Consider the following 18,606-nt stretch of genomic DNA (forward strand, 5'->3'; position numbering starts at 1 on the left):
TATACCCTTTGAAGTATTTTCTTGAAATGGAGATAGTATGTTTATGTCCTTGAAAACTTGAAAATGTGCAGAAGATATAAGTACATATTGCCGCACTCGACGGTCAGAAAAAAACAACATCCGACTGCTTCATGTCTCCCCAAACTATTGAAGGTATTCATTTGCAAAATGTGATATTCAGGAAATGTCCTGATGACATGAGTAAATCACCCTGTCTGAAAGTTTAGGACGACAGATGAGGGCCATAATAATCACGGGGTATATAATTATATTGGTGTCTCTTTGACTTCCTTATAAGAATTATCATGTTGTCAAATTCAATGAAAAAGCGTTGTTGTGTCTTACAAATATGACTTTACAAACTTTTTTTGATCAACAAGAAAATATAAAGCAGTATTAAAATTATTTTAAGTACAAACCAATAATTTTACATTATTTCAAAAAGGAAGTTTGCTCGCTGTCACTCACATAAACTTTCAACTTGTTTGTCTGTTTGTTGAAGCACTTCATTGTCTTCTGTTTGTTTGTTCTGTAACTGATAAGGCCGATGTTTACTATCGCGATAAACAATATATCGTGGTCCTGATGAGCACATTGTTTGTTTTAAACAATATTTCGTGGTCCGGATGAGCACATTGTTTGTTTTAATCCGGGTCTTAACATTTGTAAAGTGTCATTGTCTTCGTGGAATGTGATTAACAATTATTTTCAACTTAAAAACAAATCGAACTTTTTCAGATCGCATACACTTTGCGACACGATTAAAATATCTAAAGACAAAATTGAGCATTGAGTTTGTTTATATTCATTTACGGTGTACAAATGTTATAATTACGGATCGCATTATTCATGGACTTACCGATGCGTATAGAGATAATACTCCGCTTCACAATAATAGTTTGGGCTAATTAATCGTGCTAACATTTCCTAATTCTATTCTTAACAGCGTAAAGAAAATATAGCTAGATATTATAGCGAATGTGCAGTGAATAGGATTTTATATCAATTTTAGAAATACAGTTTGCATGATAAGAAACCGCACAAACAGAAAGGAGCAAAGGGTTTGTAAAATATTTTGTTCACCTTTTATTTTACGCTTTCTTGAAAACGCCCTCTTGCAAGAAATAGTTTGTTCTGTTGCTTTTGTTACCGACTTTAAGCGTTTTGTTATATTCCAAAGCTATTGAGACATTTTATTCATTAACTTTATTTAACGTACTAGTTTTCATTTATTTTTTTTATTTATATATTATAAAACTTGTTTTATTCCACTTATCTTCTTAAAGACAAAGCATAAGGATATCCCCGATAGATTTTTGGATATTCACTCAATTAATAAAATGACGCTGATCATTACATAAAATGACGCTGATCATTACATAAAATGACGCTGATCATTACATAAAATGACGCTGATCATTAATAAAATGACGCTGATCATTAATAAAATGACGCTGATCATTAATAAAATGACGCTGATCATTAATAAAATGACGCTGATCATTAATAAAATGACGCTGATCATTACATAAAATGACGCTGATCATTACATAAAATGACGCTGATCATTACATAAAATGACGCTGATCATTACATAAAATGACGCTGATCATTACATAAAATGACGCTGATCATTACATAAAATGACGCTGATCATTACATAAAATGACGCTGATCATTACATAAAATGACGCTGATCATTACATAAAAGCCATGATCTAATAAGCCTTATGTTTCGCGCCTTTTGTGTTTGCTCTTCCACTCGTTCTGCTGCATCTGATGTTAAAATAATAATTATAATAAATCATCATCATCATCATCATCATCATCATCATCATCATCATCATCATCATCATCATCATCATCATCATCATCATCATCATCATCATCATCATCATCATCATCATCATCATCATCATCATCATCATCATCATCATCATCATCATCATCATCATCATCATCATCATCATCCTCATCATCATCATCATCCTCATCATCATCATCATCATCCTCATCATCCTCATCCTCATCCTCATCCTCCTCCTTCTCATCATCATCATCATGATCATCAACATCATCACATCATCATCATCATCATCATCATCATTTTATTATTAATTTGACTTATTAATGATTATCATAATAATTCTAATAATGATAATGATAGTGATAATAAGAGATGGCGACTTTGCTCAATAAAGCCAACGTTAGAAAATAGTATAGCTGTGCTTGTAAAAATAGTATTTTTGCATTTATTTATTATGCATGTACAATATTACGTTTGTATTACACTAATATGGACACGTGGGACTTATTATATGTTAACCAAAGTCCTAATGTAGGATTGGAAATTCTTATCTTCAAGCGTTCATGGAACTCGAAACTCGTGTTATATCTAGAGTATTATTGTTCCTTTATGCGGTAAATTAAAAAAAAAGTGACACTTGAAAGTTTCTAGTCGAGACTCCATGTAAAGGTATGTACTGTAAATTAGATCCGTTTGGTAGATTGTTTAAATTAAATATAGATCCTAAGAGAAGGCCTTACAGTGTATCAAGTACACTCAATTGGTAGCAAATGAAAGTTTTCTCTTTATGACATGCAATAAACTACCATAAGACGGTGTAGTGTTTGTATTTTGGAGAGAAGTGATATATTTCAATATCGAAAACTACTTAAAACAAACAACCATTCATCACTTTAACGTGCACTTAAAATCTCAGTTTAGAACAAATGGTAATATGGTCAATCTAAAGAACGCTCCAGCAATATTCTGAATGTTGATGATGGCGACAAAATATATGTTAAACTCTCTTGATTTCGTTTTCTAATGTATGCCGTGTATTTCTTGTCGAAAACCTTGTCGAAAAACAGTACCACACATACGATACCCACCAAAAAATATATGTTTGCATGAGAGAATAAACATGAATTTTAAAGATGTTTGCACTTGCATACAATCCCTTACATATGTCCTTTGGTATGGATAGTTGTACTAGATCGGGATTTGAAAGCAGGAGTAAAAGAAAAGCTACGCACCTGCACTTCAATTCGTGCTATATAACCATCAAACTATTCGCGGTGCGTCTTTTTCGCCTTACCGCACAAAGAACAAAGTATTGAACTGTAACAAAACATTACGGAAATCTCGATAATTATCCTAAAATCAATAATTTCTTAAACCTAAACATTACCTGTGCGACACTAATTTACAAAAAGGAGCAATATGGTTCACTTGATTAATTACTGATAATGTAATTGCATTGTGTTCGTTCGTAGTGCTTTGAAAAACCATGCCGAATTTACTTTGGAGTCGTTTAATTTACTTCTCAGACGTTTACCAAACTTTATGAAGAACATTTTAATTACTCATTTGATAGTATATTACTTAAACCAGAATGATCGTTGCGCTCTCAGACTCGACTCGATATATGTACCAATTCAAGCGAGGCAACACATTATCATAGCAATAGATATTGCTTTATTCCAATATTGCGACATTTTTAATAATATGAGCCTTGTTCTGAGAAAACTGGGCTTAATGCATGTGCGTAAAGTGTCATCCCAGATTAGACTGTGCAGTCCACACAGGCTAATCACGGACGACACTTTCCGCCTTAACACGATTTTCGGTAAGGAGGGACTTCCTTGAAACTAAAAATAACATAAAAGCGGAAAGTTTCGTCCCTGATTAGCCTGTGCGGAGTGCATAGGCTAATCTGGGACGACAATTTACGCACATGCATTAAGCCCAGTTTTCTCAAAACGCGACTCATATATTGTTTATAAAAAAATCATAAACTGCTGAACACCGTCGTAGATTCTCCATAAATCATAATGAAACTGCGTTGTTTATTAACCGATGCCAACTATAACATCAGTTCTTAAATCAATAACTCGTTTTGTCCTTAGATGTTACACATTGATATGTTTATTGCATGACTGTCAGTAAATTCTTTCTTTAGAGTACAGGTGATCAAGTCGATACAGCATCAACAGCATTGGGCATAGCTCCAAACGGCTCCGAATAATTCCGATATCTCAGCGAGCATTCACGATTAAGCACGAAGCTATTCGATAAAAGCATTCCCGATAGAAACCGAACTTGATTCGCTCTAAAACGGAATAAATCGCCTAAAACGGAATAAATAATCGTAAATCGATCGGTAACATCACAAAAGCTAAGGTAGATTATTTCAGAAATATAGACTTGTTATTTATCACGACAATAGACTTAACGTAAGAGTGCGATATAATCTTATTTTCACAACAATGCAAGGAAAACAGTGTGTTTAGAAAATTAGTTTTAAATTGTTACTTTGATGTTACGTCTGAGCACAGAAAGGTTTATAACCAGACATACATGTTGGAATACTGTTGCGCGCACGTTTGGAAAAAAATAATTTCGTGATACTGCGACAAATGACGTAGTGAGTATACATTTTGTAATTGAAGAGTTATGAAACTAAAATATTGGAATTTACATCTTTACATAGTAAATTCAAGATGATATTTATTCGTTATTGTGTATTTGTCATCAATTTTTCAAGTTATAATAGTTGTTCCGCTTTTAAATTTATTTGTCATTAGAGATGTGCGGATAAAGTTATATTCACGGTAACTGTATAAAACAGTATACACAAATGCAATTATAATACAGATAAGATAAGATAGTTTATTAAAATCTCATCGTCAAGTACAAAGTAAAACATTATACAAAATAACTTTAAGACACAGTACATAAATGCCACTCATAATTGAGTTATAAGAGACTATACATATTCTAAAATACAATTCGACGATAATAGCAAAAACTTTATGAACATATTTCACAACTACAAATGAGGATGTTGTTCAAGTTTTCAACTTCAAATAGCGGTTTTAATTAATACAAAATATATAAGAGAGAGATAAATCTTTGATCTAATAGCTATGGGTGTTATAAAGATGCAATTTTGCAAATCTAGTGCCAAATATAACTAATAGTTGGAGCAGAAAATCGAATTGAATTAAAGTTGCCCAAATACAAATTGGTAATTGTGAAGAAGTGTAATGTCTACAAACAAAATTAAGGATGGTTTACAATGAGGCCCTGTTCTCCAGCTGTTTGTCGGTTTCGACTCTAAATTAGAGTTCTTGCTTTTCTTAACCTATTTATGCCTAGTGGACTCTCCCATCCTTCTAAATTGGATCATTTTTTTTCAAAACTTAGGGATGTCTGGTATATTTATTTCTATATTTAGAATATTTCTTACAGAAATTCCTTTAAGCAAACAGCTGAGACCCTGGTGAGACGGCGCATCATGCGGCGTCTCATCTGGGTCTACGCTGTTTGCCAAAGCCTTTTTTTCTAGACGCTAGGCATACATAGGTTTACAAAGAGGTATAATAACATGAAAGTAAACATTGGAAAACTGACAAAATATGTACTGTAGCTTCCAATTATCGCCTTTTGAAATACATTCAAATGCAAATTTTCGATTTCTATTTGTATTGGGTTTAATTCAGTTTCGCGAACGCAAAAGTTGTATGTATTTATATTTCATTGGTTTAAAATTAGATTTTTAATGTGGCATATGGTGATAAATAACATAGACAAATAGCATAGACATAATAAGATGCTAATTTAATCGCATATCCAATGATCCGTATCAATGCTATCACAACTAACGCATTTACATATAGAACACATTAATTATTCACATCGTTGGCGTTATTTTATTGCAAACGACATCACTGCACGTTCAAACTCATGATTATTAGACTGATTAAATGCGATGAAATTGTGTATGCCTTTGTCTTTGAATACCCCTTAACCCATTTATGCCTAGTGGACTCTCCCATCCTTCTAAATCGGATAAAGTTATTTCCAAAATAAGGGATGTCTAGTATATTTATTTCTATATTTAGATTATTTCTTACAGAAATTCATTTGAGCAAACAGCGCAGACCCTGATGAGACGCCACATGATGCGGCGTCTCATCTGGGTCTACGCTGTTTTCCAAGGCCGTTTTTTCTAGGCGCTAGAAATAAATGGGTTAAGGAAGTATCCGGTAAAAAAGTACACTCATGTTTCGCGTACATGGGTTTATTAAATACAAATACCTGGTATACATATGATCTTAGTGTACATCGACAACGTTTCTTAGTTAAACCTTTGTTTTCTTAACCTGTTAATAGCAAAATTAGATGTATTTCTATATTTTCCTCTGATGTTATTAGGTGGATAGATTTAGATAATCCGGAAGTTGAAACGATGTTTCGGAAATGTTGTTTGCTGTGCCCCAAATCGGCGACGATGGGACTGTTCCTGCTTGTTGTCCGACTAGCTTTCGTCAGGTCGGCTGACCCGGTCTACAGTCCGCAGACGATTTCCGACGCCCATGGGAACGCCGCTGGAAATGATTCCGTGATTACTTGGGGAGCGCTCCCCGCTGGGGAGGCGTACTCCGCCGCCGCGGCCAAACGCATCTCCGAGGGACTCAGTGTCTATTATGACATGGTGCATGGCTTTGTTAACGCCATATTCATCAAGGGATTCCCAGATGGTAAGATAGTCTAGTATTAGTTATAGATGCAATGTTGTATTGAATATAGAGAACAACAGGCTACTTCCCTATCGTTGCGTAATATATCAGGTGAGGCTTCGAATAAAAGATCTGCGAAACCAGTTGTTTTATTCATGCCATGCCTAATATATTACACAGCGATAAGCAGAAGCGATATGTAAAACATGTATAAATGCAATTGTATGAGAGAGTGTGTATTATGAGTTCTTAAGCGTTTATGAAGTCACGCGAAATATATATCGTATTGACATAAGTATCTGAACTATGAGTTATTCAACAACAATAAGTTGGACACTCGAATAAATAATAAAATTTATGGTTCGATTTGCAAGGTGATTTATACTCTCACTTTCGACGAAATAACTGATATTGATACATGATTCTATATCACGTGACTTTAATGAATACATTTATAAAACATATTTCAAATTAAATTTTAAAAAATAATAATACGTTAATAACACTGAACCGCATGATGTGGCGTCTCATCGGGGTCTACGCTGTTTGCTTAAAGGAATTTCACTAAGAAATATTCTAAATATAGTAATAACTATACTAGACATCCCTAATTTTGGAAATAAATTGATCCAATTTAGAAGTATGGGAGAGTCCACTAGGCACAAATGGGTTAAATTTGGAATGAATGTGTTGCGGTAACATTTGATTTCCATTTCAGAGATTGTAGAGAAGCTGCTGACGCAAGATCTGAAGTACATCACTGACAACTACAGTACGGTAAGCTGCCATTACCTTTGGGCCGTGCTCTGTGAAAAGGGTGTTTAATGCAGGTGCGTAAAGTGTCGTCCCAGATTAGACTGTGAAGTCCGCACAGGCTTATCATGGATGACAATTTCCGCTTTTATGATATTTTTCGTTTACAGAAAGTCTTTTCTTTGCAAAAATCCAATTTAGGCGGAAAGTGTCGTGTCTGATTAGCCAGTGCGGACTACACAGGCTAATCCAGGACGACCCTTTACGCACATGCATTAAACTCTATTTTCACAGAGCACGGCCCATTTATTTTCACGCATTCAAAAACTTGATTTTTCTGTGAATTGATATAACATCTTATATGGTGTCAAACAATCTAACAAAATTAAACGTTAGTCTGATAACTATAAAACGATAAAAACTCGTAAACTATTATCATTTCAAGACCCCTACCGAATAGTTATTACCATGTGATATTATGAAACCTGAACCATTACTTTGCCCAATAATAAAGTATTACTATTTTATGGTTAAACCATTATCATTACATGGCACATTCCCGAGCCATAACCAATACTTAGCCGTTCAAACCCATTTGAATTACATCGACCATTCCCGAGGCAATGACATTAATGCGCCAATCTCAGATATACAATTACATTGTACATCCACAAACCAAAGACAACGATGAACCATTTAACATCACTAGATTGGTGCATTCTGATGCACCCTATGGTCATTTCAAATAGTACTATAACCATATTTTGAAATTATACCATAACATTGCCTTTACCCAAATAATAATGGTAGAACGGTATTTTATTTTTCAGATTGTTAATTTCATTGATAAGTACAATACATGGTTGATTGTAGGTATAACATTTTGTTCGGAAGACACTCTTTATGATTATCTTAAATTTCTTATAGATTTTAATTTCAAAGATAAACAAATGTTTTAGGCTGACATTTTAAAAAACGGTTAAAATGAAAAGATCTCCAATATATAGCACAATGAAATAAAAACAAACCATAAAGGCTGAAACGTAAACTCTTGTGTTATATATGGACTCCGTGTTTTAACAGAGAGAGTTTGAACAAAGATTTAATGGCAATTTAAAATCCTTTCAACAAACATCAAGGCGTCTTAACTAATGTCTGTATACAATTCTCGAGCGAACCATCATTTAATATTCAAGCTGAAAGTGACCTTATGGTGTGATACTAGATATGTTGATATGTTGTTGTTAGTGACACTATAAAACTTCTACATGTATTCCCGCTAATCGTAAGACATTTTTGGGGGAATTTGATACATGCGCTTAATTTTGTTTAGCTTTAATGCATTAAGTGTCGTGCATTTGGACACGTTAATAAGGTATCGCATGGAGGATAATTATAGAGTTTGAAAAAGTAAACACCTTGTGAAAGAAACAACGACCGATTGTTAATAAACAAACAATCGACTGCCAAGGTTACACATCCTCATTTTATTATCATTTTTATTGACGAAAATAACGTTCCAATGTTCTGCCAATTGCAATTCAATTGAAGGTTTCGATTTCAAATGTGTTTTTTTTTTCTGATTTAATCAGAACTTATTGACGCAAATAATTTACCACTTATGTGTCGAAAGCATAAAAAGCTGCCCTTTTACGATTGTCATATTACTGTTAATTAGTTTTCTTTAGAATGTGCGTCAAAAGCTGAACATCGCGCTCTCTTGAGTTAACTGGGCTGAATAGTTTTAACTTTTAAGTAATAGAAGTAAATAAAAGAAAACTTAACTTATGGATTACTGTTTTTCTTAAAACGTTTTACGAATATTCAGTGTGATTATCCAAATGGAAATAAAAAAAATATATTTAAATCCCTAGTCAAAATCCTTTACTTGACGTTTCGGCATTGTGTCTTTATAAAAATCTTTTAATTACATGTTTATATCTTTCAATACCAGTTATCAAATACTAATCTTAATGATTTAGGTCGGTATGACGTTGTAGATTATGACTTATCATAAACGACGCTATATATATTAATATAATGGCGCAAAATGTGTACCAAATTATTTATATAAAACAGACACAAACAATAAAATGTGACCAGCGTTGAATAGATGTCATGACGCCAATAATGCTATTGTTTTTAGGAATATGTATTAAATGATTGTACGTCTACTACGTCTATACTTAAAAACATCTTTGAACTGTGTGTGATAATAAGGTCATATTATCGCATATCGCATACACTGATTTAGGATATGAACATGCGTATAGGAACATGCGTATGTCGTTGCTGGAGGCATATCCAATCATATTGCCCCAGTGTACAAGTAAGCTAACATTCGGTGGACGTTGGTATCGCTCGTTGTTGCTAAACACGACTTATTAACGTCTCCTTCATGCACATTCACACTCCATAATAAATACATGCGCAAGCAGTGCACATACAAAATATCAACCATGAAAAAAGTTAAACGATATCGAAACGAAGACATACAACATATAAAACTTACAATAAAAAAGTATAATTCATTTTCCTATATACTAAGTGAAAAAATACCAATAAATCTTACAAAGCTTATCCAGAGGTTCTCTTAAAACGGTTTTATGATGAATAATGTCTTACACTTTGTTTATTTTTTACCAAAGTGAACACTTACTTTAATAATAAATACAAAAAAAACTAGCTTGCCCGCAAATAAAATTTTGGGACGAACAGGCAAGTTGTTATGTTGTTTATAAATGAGAATCGCTCGCGTTAAAAGAAGTTATTTCTGTAATATTTAAAGTTGGCTGCCTACTCTGTAAATTCAGAAAGCAGGCTTGTGCAATCATTCTTGTGAATAGCTCTAATTGGGAAAAGAACTTTTCATTAACCCTTACAGTGCGGGAACCGAGTTGTGAAGGCCTTTGCAAACAGTTTGGATCCAGATGAGACGCCACAGAACGTGGCGTCTCATCTGGATCCAAACTGTTTGCTATTCTGATAGTATTCTTTGAAAAAAAATCGTAGAAAATGCTAATTTTAGAAATTCAGCAGACGACATTTTAGCAGACGACAAATTTCCCAGCATGCAAAGGGTTAATTATCGTAAGATCAACTAACGAAGTTTGAATTTATAAGCTTTTCCAAATAATACATTGTTTGTTGTACTAAGGGCAATCAAATAAAACATGACTGCACCACTTGTTGCACTGTTTAAAGACAGCAAATAACTGAATGACAACATAATACTCGAGCAAGGGCACCCATAGTATCAACACACATCAACGTCCATGCACCATAGAGATATACAACTATAATAAATTAGGTCGTTCATTTAGTATGAATAGCGGACGCAATAATTAAATTACTGTCTTAATACAGGGTCAACAATAACTTACGAGATTTATATCAGCTTAGATTTAGTATATTTACTCGCTCTAAATGAAGACCTGTTTATTCCATTGATTTTTTGTAAGTCCAATTATTAGTACTTGATATCCGAAGCACGGTATGTTATTTTGGATGGTCTCTTTCAAAAGACATCATCTAAAATATCTAACTCAAACAATAGAATCTTGTAAGTTGATTGATTATTGTGACTATAGACAGACAAATGGAAAAATATTTATTTATTAATTGTATAATCAAGATTGTGGCTGTCTTTAACTTATTTGTATTTTTTATGAGCGCAAAGTCTATGAGTTTCCTGTCGAATTGATTAAATGTCATCTCATAAAAAGCACGTTCACAAACAAATTATTTATTACCTAAATACAAATATTTATTGCATTTGAACATCTAAATGTCGAGTTATCAAACCTCCATATCTCCTGGCGGGCGGTCAGAGGTTTAAACAAAAATCAAATTGTACCTCAATTTGTCGAATATGATTTAAAAACACACTTCAACTAAAAAATAAGGTAGCTATACGCTCTTATTTGAAACGTATGATAGACTATTACAATTAGTTATGAGGAAGTCATAAGCTAAACTGAGATACAAACTGCAAATTACAACATCGATATATTATCCATGAAGAAATTAATATTTTTATAATATTGTATCGATCTATGCGCATCAGGATGTAAAATTGAAAAGAATGGCATTTTAATGAAATACATTTTATGTATAAAAAAATAATGTATTAAAATCAATACGAAAACACCTTGTTAACGTTAATAGGTTTTATAAGTCACGTTTGCGGTATATTGTTTACATTCTAGGAGATATTTGATCTTCCGTAATGTATAAAATATACCGCAAAACGTGACTTACAAAATCCATTTACGTAAACAAGGTGTTTCATTAACATTTGTATCGATAGGGTTTCGTAAAATACACTACCTGCTGTTTATACTCGTAATCAATACGTTGCTTTTCAAATACGAGAAAAATAAACAAAAACGTAAGATTTAATACCGGATTATTGCGTGCATAAATTTCACATGTCTAGACAAATCTACCCCTCGGATGGTAATGTGAATTAAGTATTTAACAAATAATTATTAATCCAATATGCAAATATTGTTGACTGGATGTAATTGCTTTTAAATTACGCTAGGTGTGACATTTACAGTTTTGCCTAGTTATTCATTATTTTTTACAAAAGCACTGAGCCAATAAACCAATGGCATGATTAAACCATTTAAAAAATGTTGAAATGTAATATTGCTATAGACCAGGATTGTTTGTCTCTCTCAAAAGGTTTATGATCGAATGTTGTTTATTGTGGCTAAAATATACTTCCACATCATAGCTCTAGTATTGCTGTAAAACCAATGCTATGTATTAAAGGCTTTACAATAAGAAACGGGATATCTTAAATTACCAACTAAAAATCCCAAACATATGATTAATTTCGACGTTGATGTATTATTTTTTTAAATATGTTTTTGTGTTTTCATTTGCATTTAGCCATTAATGCCCAGTGGACTCTCCCATCCTAGTAAATGGGATCAATTTATTTCCAAAATAAGGGATGTCTAGTATATTAATTTCTATATTTAGAACATTTCTTACAGAAATTCCTTTAAGCAAACAGCGCAGACCCTGATGAGACGCCTCATCATGCGGCCTCTCATCTGGGTCTACGCTGTTTGTCAAAGCCTTTTTTCTAGACGCATAATGGGTTGAAATAATCTTCATTTGAGCAAACGAATTTTAGGCGAAGAAATAATGTAAAAAAAGAACAACACACACTTTTATATAGAATGAATCTAAAATAACTTTTCTGCAGTACTTACTTTCACATTAATAATAGAACAATTTGTATCTTTGGATCAATATTCAGAACTATTGTTGAATGTCGATGTTGTTGTTGTATATGTTATCGTCGATGTTGTTGTATTTTTGTGTGTGTTTTTATTTGTATTAAAATAATCTTCATTTGAGTAAACGAATTTTCGGAGAAGGTTTAACGAAATAAAAAAAAGAACAAAAACACTTTTATCTAAAATGAATCCAAAATAACTTTTCTGCAATAGTTATGTTCACATTAATAATAGAACTAGTCGTATCTTCGGATCAATATTCAGAACCATTGTTGCAGATTCTTTTTTTTGTTCAATTATATATCTTGTAATATGACTTCTATTTAAATCGTGAAGTTAGCGATGTAGAAAGTTAGCGACGTGTAACGCGATGAATTCGCTTACATTTCTGGCAGCTAAAATTGCATCAATTAACCAGGAAGAAATTTACTGTGATACCGGTTTGAGATTAAAATGCATATACCTGTTTGTTATCGATTATAAACTGGTAAAAAATATATAAAAACAAATTATTATAGAAACAAAATATGTACGAATACTGTTGCCGTATTGATTTGATTTAAGTAACTATAACAGGTTTCACGGCTGGTATAAAGTAATCGACACAATATAATTTTATTTTCACATCGTTTCACTTAACTATTATCGTTAGCTAACAATCGGATTACAACAAGAGCACAGTTTTGGCGTAGAAAGGAATTGTAGATTATAAACTTGTTTATTTTTTAATTTGTATAAAAAATAACGATTAATGCAATTTTAACTGCGGTTGTAGCCAGAGACAACGCACATATAGTTGATAGAATTGTATTTAGTAGCTGTGCAAGTTAAACATGTTACATGTAGCATGAATTATTACTTTTTTTAAATCTATGGATTTTTCATCAATTTTAATGTTGGATGTAAAAGTAATACTCTGTATCTATAGCGGTCATGTAAAATACGGTCATAACGACCAGTGATATAATCACATTGAACTATACCAGTAATCTTTTGTTTTTTTTGGCAATTTCCACAACGTTTAATAGCTTGACGCCGTTAGTTACGGAAGATTCGCAAACGTTTTTGTTTGCGAATGTCTGGTATTTTGAATTCACTAACTTTTCGACGGGCTGAAATAGCCAATTTTACAGTATTCCTTTAAAGCTGTTTGCAATTAATTCGCTGCATGGGGTATTTTATGGCTGTGTTTTCAGACTTCGATACACAGCTGAATACCCATTTCTTTCTCCCCCCCCCCCCCCCCCCACTTATTACAACCGACTTCACAGCTCCGTATAAAAACAGTGATCGAATATCTATCGGAAAACAACATAGTTATTCTACCTAACCACGGGTTGTCTCATGTTTGTTAATCATATAATGAATGATTAATCATCATACAATTAGTGGTAAACTAAATCGATTTCAAACAAGTGAAACCTGATAACGGTTACACCTATAGAACACTTAATCGATGAACGAATATATGAAAACACATGTACACCACGGTGTCCTGTTCTGTTCTGTTCTGTAACAAACTCCGTTAAGATGAATCATAGAGCAACACAGGGGGGAAAAGAAAACACGACTTTCCACCAGGTCTAACTGTATGAAAAAGAATTAAACTCTGTTCGACACACTTCAAATACCACTAAATGAAATGTTCCTATTCTAAAAAAATCTTTTCCCCCGTTGTTGATTTGACCTTTCGTCTGTTAGGTGTAGACACGTTTTGCAAACCTACCAACCTTTATTTTGCCGGTGTGGAAACTAACAACGTATTTCTTATTAACGGCTAAATGCGTTTATACTTTACTTTTTCACATTTGTTTATTATTTCTATGCATTTCACAATTTTGATTATTTTCAGTTCATCACATATTTCATTGGATATGCAATAGCCGTGGCAGTCGGGCTGCTATTTCTCCTGATATTTCCTATCGTGGCCTTGTGCTTCTGCTGTTGTCGATGCTGCGGTAATTGTGGCGGGAAAATGCGACAGGAACCGAAGGATGCCGAAAACACGTGCAAGAAAACAACCTTCGTCATGATTGTCCTCATCTGTTCTGCATTTCTGGCGTAGGAATAAACATACGACCTTTAATATAGTAGTATAACGATACAGATTACAAACGCACGTGTTTAATATAATGCGTTCCATTTCATGCACTTGACTACTCGTGCACTGTGTGTTCCTCTTTTGGTCTACCTATTGAACGCGTACCTGCATTGTATATTCATCCCTGTACGTGTTCACGCATCTTTTTTATTTATGACGTCGTTTATAACAATGTTCAATCACGGTGTTAAAACGTTTCAATACCCCCTCCGATAATTTAAACTAAAACTGAATCCTTTCTTTATACGGTATGTCAGTCTCCGTTAAATTATGATAATTTCGTGAGCGGTTGCAAAAAAAACGAACGATAAAAAGAAAGCAAACAATTATGTAAATAGAATTGTTTTAAAATCTACCATGCACGAAACATTGCAATCATTGAGTCATTTATAAAACGCTTGTTCATGAAAAAAACGCAATATATTACACAACTGAAAGGAAATAATTTGTGTATTTGTATCAAAAACGGGGCAATAGAAGAAGATGCAGGTTCCAATTACGTAGAGGCTTCAAGTACCTTCATGTTATGTGACTTAACCTTTGTTCATTTCATAATGTCACACTGTATACCTTTTGCTTTATATGGTAACAGCATATACAGAGAGGTTAAGAATTGATATATTTAGTGGCTTTCGTTGTTTAATTGAATATGTGAAATGATAACAACAAATATGATTTAAATAATCAAATTAACGTAAGAGTTATCCACTGTTTTCACTTTTGAAAAAAAACTACAGTAATGTTAAGCAAAATACATTATTTATAAGCAGCTCAATGTCAAAATATCCAATCATACCACCATCAGAATTTAAGCGACTAAAATGTTAATGGTAACGTAAAGTTTACATGCTCGTAGTGCTCTATGATGATTTATATCATCCACTCTCTTGGTAAACGATGCTAGTGCTTGTGCGCACAGTTTCCAAGATTAGCATTTACAGGGACGACACTTTCCGCATTCACTTAAAAAATACAATTAAGACAAAAAAAGTCATCCCTGATTGGCTTGTGTGGAGTTCACACGCTAATCTGGGACGACACTTTCCGCACATGCATTAAGCCCCGTTTACCTATAGCGCGACTCATTTATATCGGAGAGTGACAGGTACAATAACGAAGAGTTTGCATGTTTGGTTACAAATAACGGAGAGATTACTGGTACGCTTTAACACCATGTCAATGTAATTTCAGTACTAGCGCGGCATGTATTTATGTGAACAATGAAAACATGACAAAGACTTTGGCAGAAATAAACGGTACCATAAACGATAATGTGAAAGATATGAAGACATTTGCCAATAACACAATTGCGGTAAGTTATTCAACTTAACAAAATGTTATTTATATGTTACCTTCATGAAAGCGTTGAGAAACTTATATTAGTACAAAAACGTCTTCAGGTATCATTTTCTCCAACACAAAACGACATAATGTGATTAAATTGTGAGTGCGTTTGGTTCACTTTCAATCTCCGCATCCATATATAATCATCAAACATGTATATGTGCTTTGAATTGCTTTTATTTGCTTTTGAGATATTAAGATATATGAACGGAAACCTGTTATACCATGATATAATTACAGGAAGCTGAACACGTGATTGGAATCAATTTTAATTTCACAAGAGATGCACTCTTCCGCGAGATGGATAGTGAGTTTTTCATTCTTAATAACTTCGCCAGTCGGTTAAGAATTGTTTGCAGAACACTCCGTTATGTATTTTATATATAACATCATAAAATATGCGAACATTTATAGAATGTTTTCCCATTAAATACAGCGGGTGTTCTTAATTTCACTTAATTGATCATATATGAAAAAAATGTATCTGGTAATCACTCCTTTTACGTATATTTTACGTCTCATATTTGAAACATAATATAAACGTCAAATATAATGTCGTTGCAGTCATATAAAGAACTTAAAAGATCACTCTACGAATTGGTTTTTGCATTCATAACCTTTAACGTTCTTTTTGTGACTTCAGATATCGACTATTTGGTTGGAATTCCAATTCGAGAAGAAATCAAATCGAAGACCAATATTTCGGAGGTTCTGAATACGACCAACACGTTGGTAGCGTGTACGTTCTATTTGTGGTTGACTTTTTAGGTGTTGTGCTTCTGTTATGCGATAAAATATGTATCTTTATGCTGTAGCTCATATGTATCAAAATAAGTGAATACTAATAACGTGTGACTGTTTAATTTCAATATATTTTAAGAATGCTATTAACAATAAATATACAATTATGAACATTTTATATAAGGTAGTTGTTGTTAAAGAAATTATATTAATACTAAAATATACATGGTAAAACATATAATTTTTTGCATAACCAGTGTTAATTGGCAAACGTTATAAATAGTTTATGCATTCTTGTGCACTTCATCGCACCATAGAAATATCCTTTGATGTTCATTTATATTGTATGTTAAGTAATACAAAGTGTTGTTTGCAAATCTCAAATGATTTATTCTAATTCCAAACCTTATTTGTAGCCATGAACTCCGCCGATACAGCACTTTCGGCTGTTGAATCAGCAAAGACCGCGCTCGATACATCCATCACCGATCTTAACACCGCTCTTAACAACTTCGAGTCTAACATGAGGACCATTGAAACCAACTGCAATTGTCCTACACAATTTCCACCTTATGCCGTTTCCACGAACATTAATGGTTCACAGGTAAAGGCGTGAATGACAATGCTTGCATTGTTTATTTTACCTACTGAAAAAAAAACATCAAATGCGTCTTTCATATAGTCTGCCTTGCGTTAGGACCTTGTAATTTTTATGAAAGCGTTTTATATCTCGTAAACCTTAAACAATGAATTCCACATGTCCTCAAGAGCATCAACGTATATACTTTTCCATGACTTTGGCAACAAACATTATCTCAACTGTCTAAATATAACAAAATACCGACAAGCTATCACACGTCTCAGGACATCTTCAAACAGACTAGCTGTAGAAACAGGAAGGTGACACAAACCAAACAGTATACCAAGGAACGAAAGAAAATGCATATCTTGTAATACACTAGAAAATAAATTTCATTTTTTTCTTAAAATGCCCACTATACATGGAAATAAGAAAAAATCACATTAAAAGATACTACTGGAAACATCCAAATATAATTAATTTTTCAGAATTTATGTCCTCAAATAGCAATGGTATAATAAAACACCTAGGAATACATGAGTATATATTCATAAATCACTGACGCTTAGAGACAATTTATATTCACAAAATTAATTATTAATCACCTTATACATAAAATAAATATAATCATACTTACGAACATGCCTATACATGGGATAAATGGGGATCCTTGAACTTTCTCCTATTCTCATGCTCCTACCTACAGCACTGAAAGAAACACACACCACTATTTTTTACCGAATTGGTAGAAAACAATTTGGATCAAGAAACAGTAGCATGTCTATCCGTGGTATCGGTCCTCTAAATGGATACGTACGAATGTCGGAAGGGAACATATACAAAAACACGCATGTGTAATATGTCAATCTATAGTTAAATGTGTATTCTTGGATATAAAAACGAAAACTAGATTTGTAATCGGCAATCTTTTGACACAATACTGGCTAGACTTAGCTCCCTGTAGTAATCTGTTTGATATACACTTGTCTAATAGTATCGGCCCTTCTGATTGGTTGCTAAAATATATATTATATATATATATATATATAGTATACGTGTGTAAATAACTTGCGCAATCTTGTATTTCTGTTATATGATATACAATTATATATGTAAATAAGTAACACTGATAAATGCACCTTTTTAACTGAAATGAAACGCTTTGTCATGCCCACGTAAGTTGTTTTTCTTTATTTTTGGCTTTCTCATTAAGAATATACATTTCATATCTTAAAAATTAGTATTGTTGTTTAAAAAATGATTAAGTCACAAAGATCTTATAAACTTTTGTGTGTGTGTGTGTT

At 33.0% G+C, this 18,606-nt stretch overlaps 1 protein-coding gene across 1 annotated transcript in view; it reads left to right on the forward strand.

Annotated features, from left to right (window-relative positions):
• The first annotated feature begins 592 nt into the window (after positions 1-592).
• The window catches only part of LOC127839833 (prominin-1-A-like), a 34,101-nt gene continuing 16,087 nt past the window's right edge, over positions 593-18,606 (forward strand). The window contains exons 1-8 of the mRNA XM_052368222.1: positions 593-1,061; positions 6,224-6,549; positions 7,247-7,305; positions 14,389-14,597; positions 15,829-15,949; positions 16,222-16,288; positions 16,625-16,720; positions 17,139-17,326. Of these exons, the coding sequence (XP_052224182.1) occupies positions 6,258-6,549; positions 7,247-7,305; positions 14,389-14,597; positions 15,829-15,949; positions 16,222-16,288; positions 16,625-16,720; positions 17,139-17,326 (1,032 nt within the window). The 5' untranslated portion in view covers positions 593-1,061; positions 6,224-6,257. The remainder of the gene's footprint in view (positions 1,062-6,223; positions 6,550-7,246; positions 7,306-14,388; positions 14,598-15,828; positions 15,950-16,221; positions 16,289-16,624; positions 16,721-17,138; positions 17,327-18,606) is intronic.

Source organism: Dreissena polymorpha, chromosome 7, assembly GCF_020536995.1.
Source record: "Dreissena polymorpha isolate Duluth1 chromosome 7, UMN_Dpol_1.0, whole genome shotgun sequence".
Lineage (NCBI taxonomy): Eukaryota > Metazoa > Mollusca > Bivalvia > Myida > Dreissenidae > Dreissena > Dreissena polymorpha.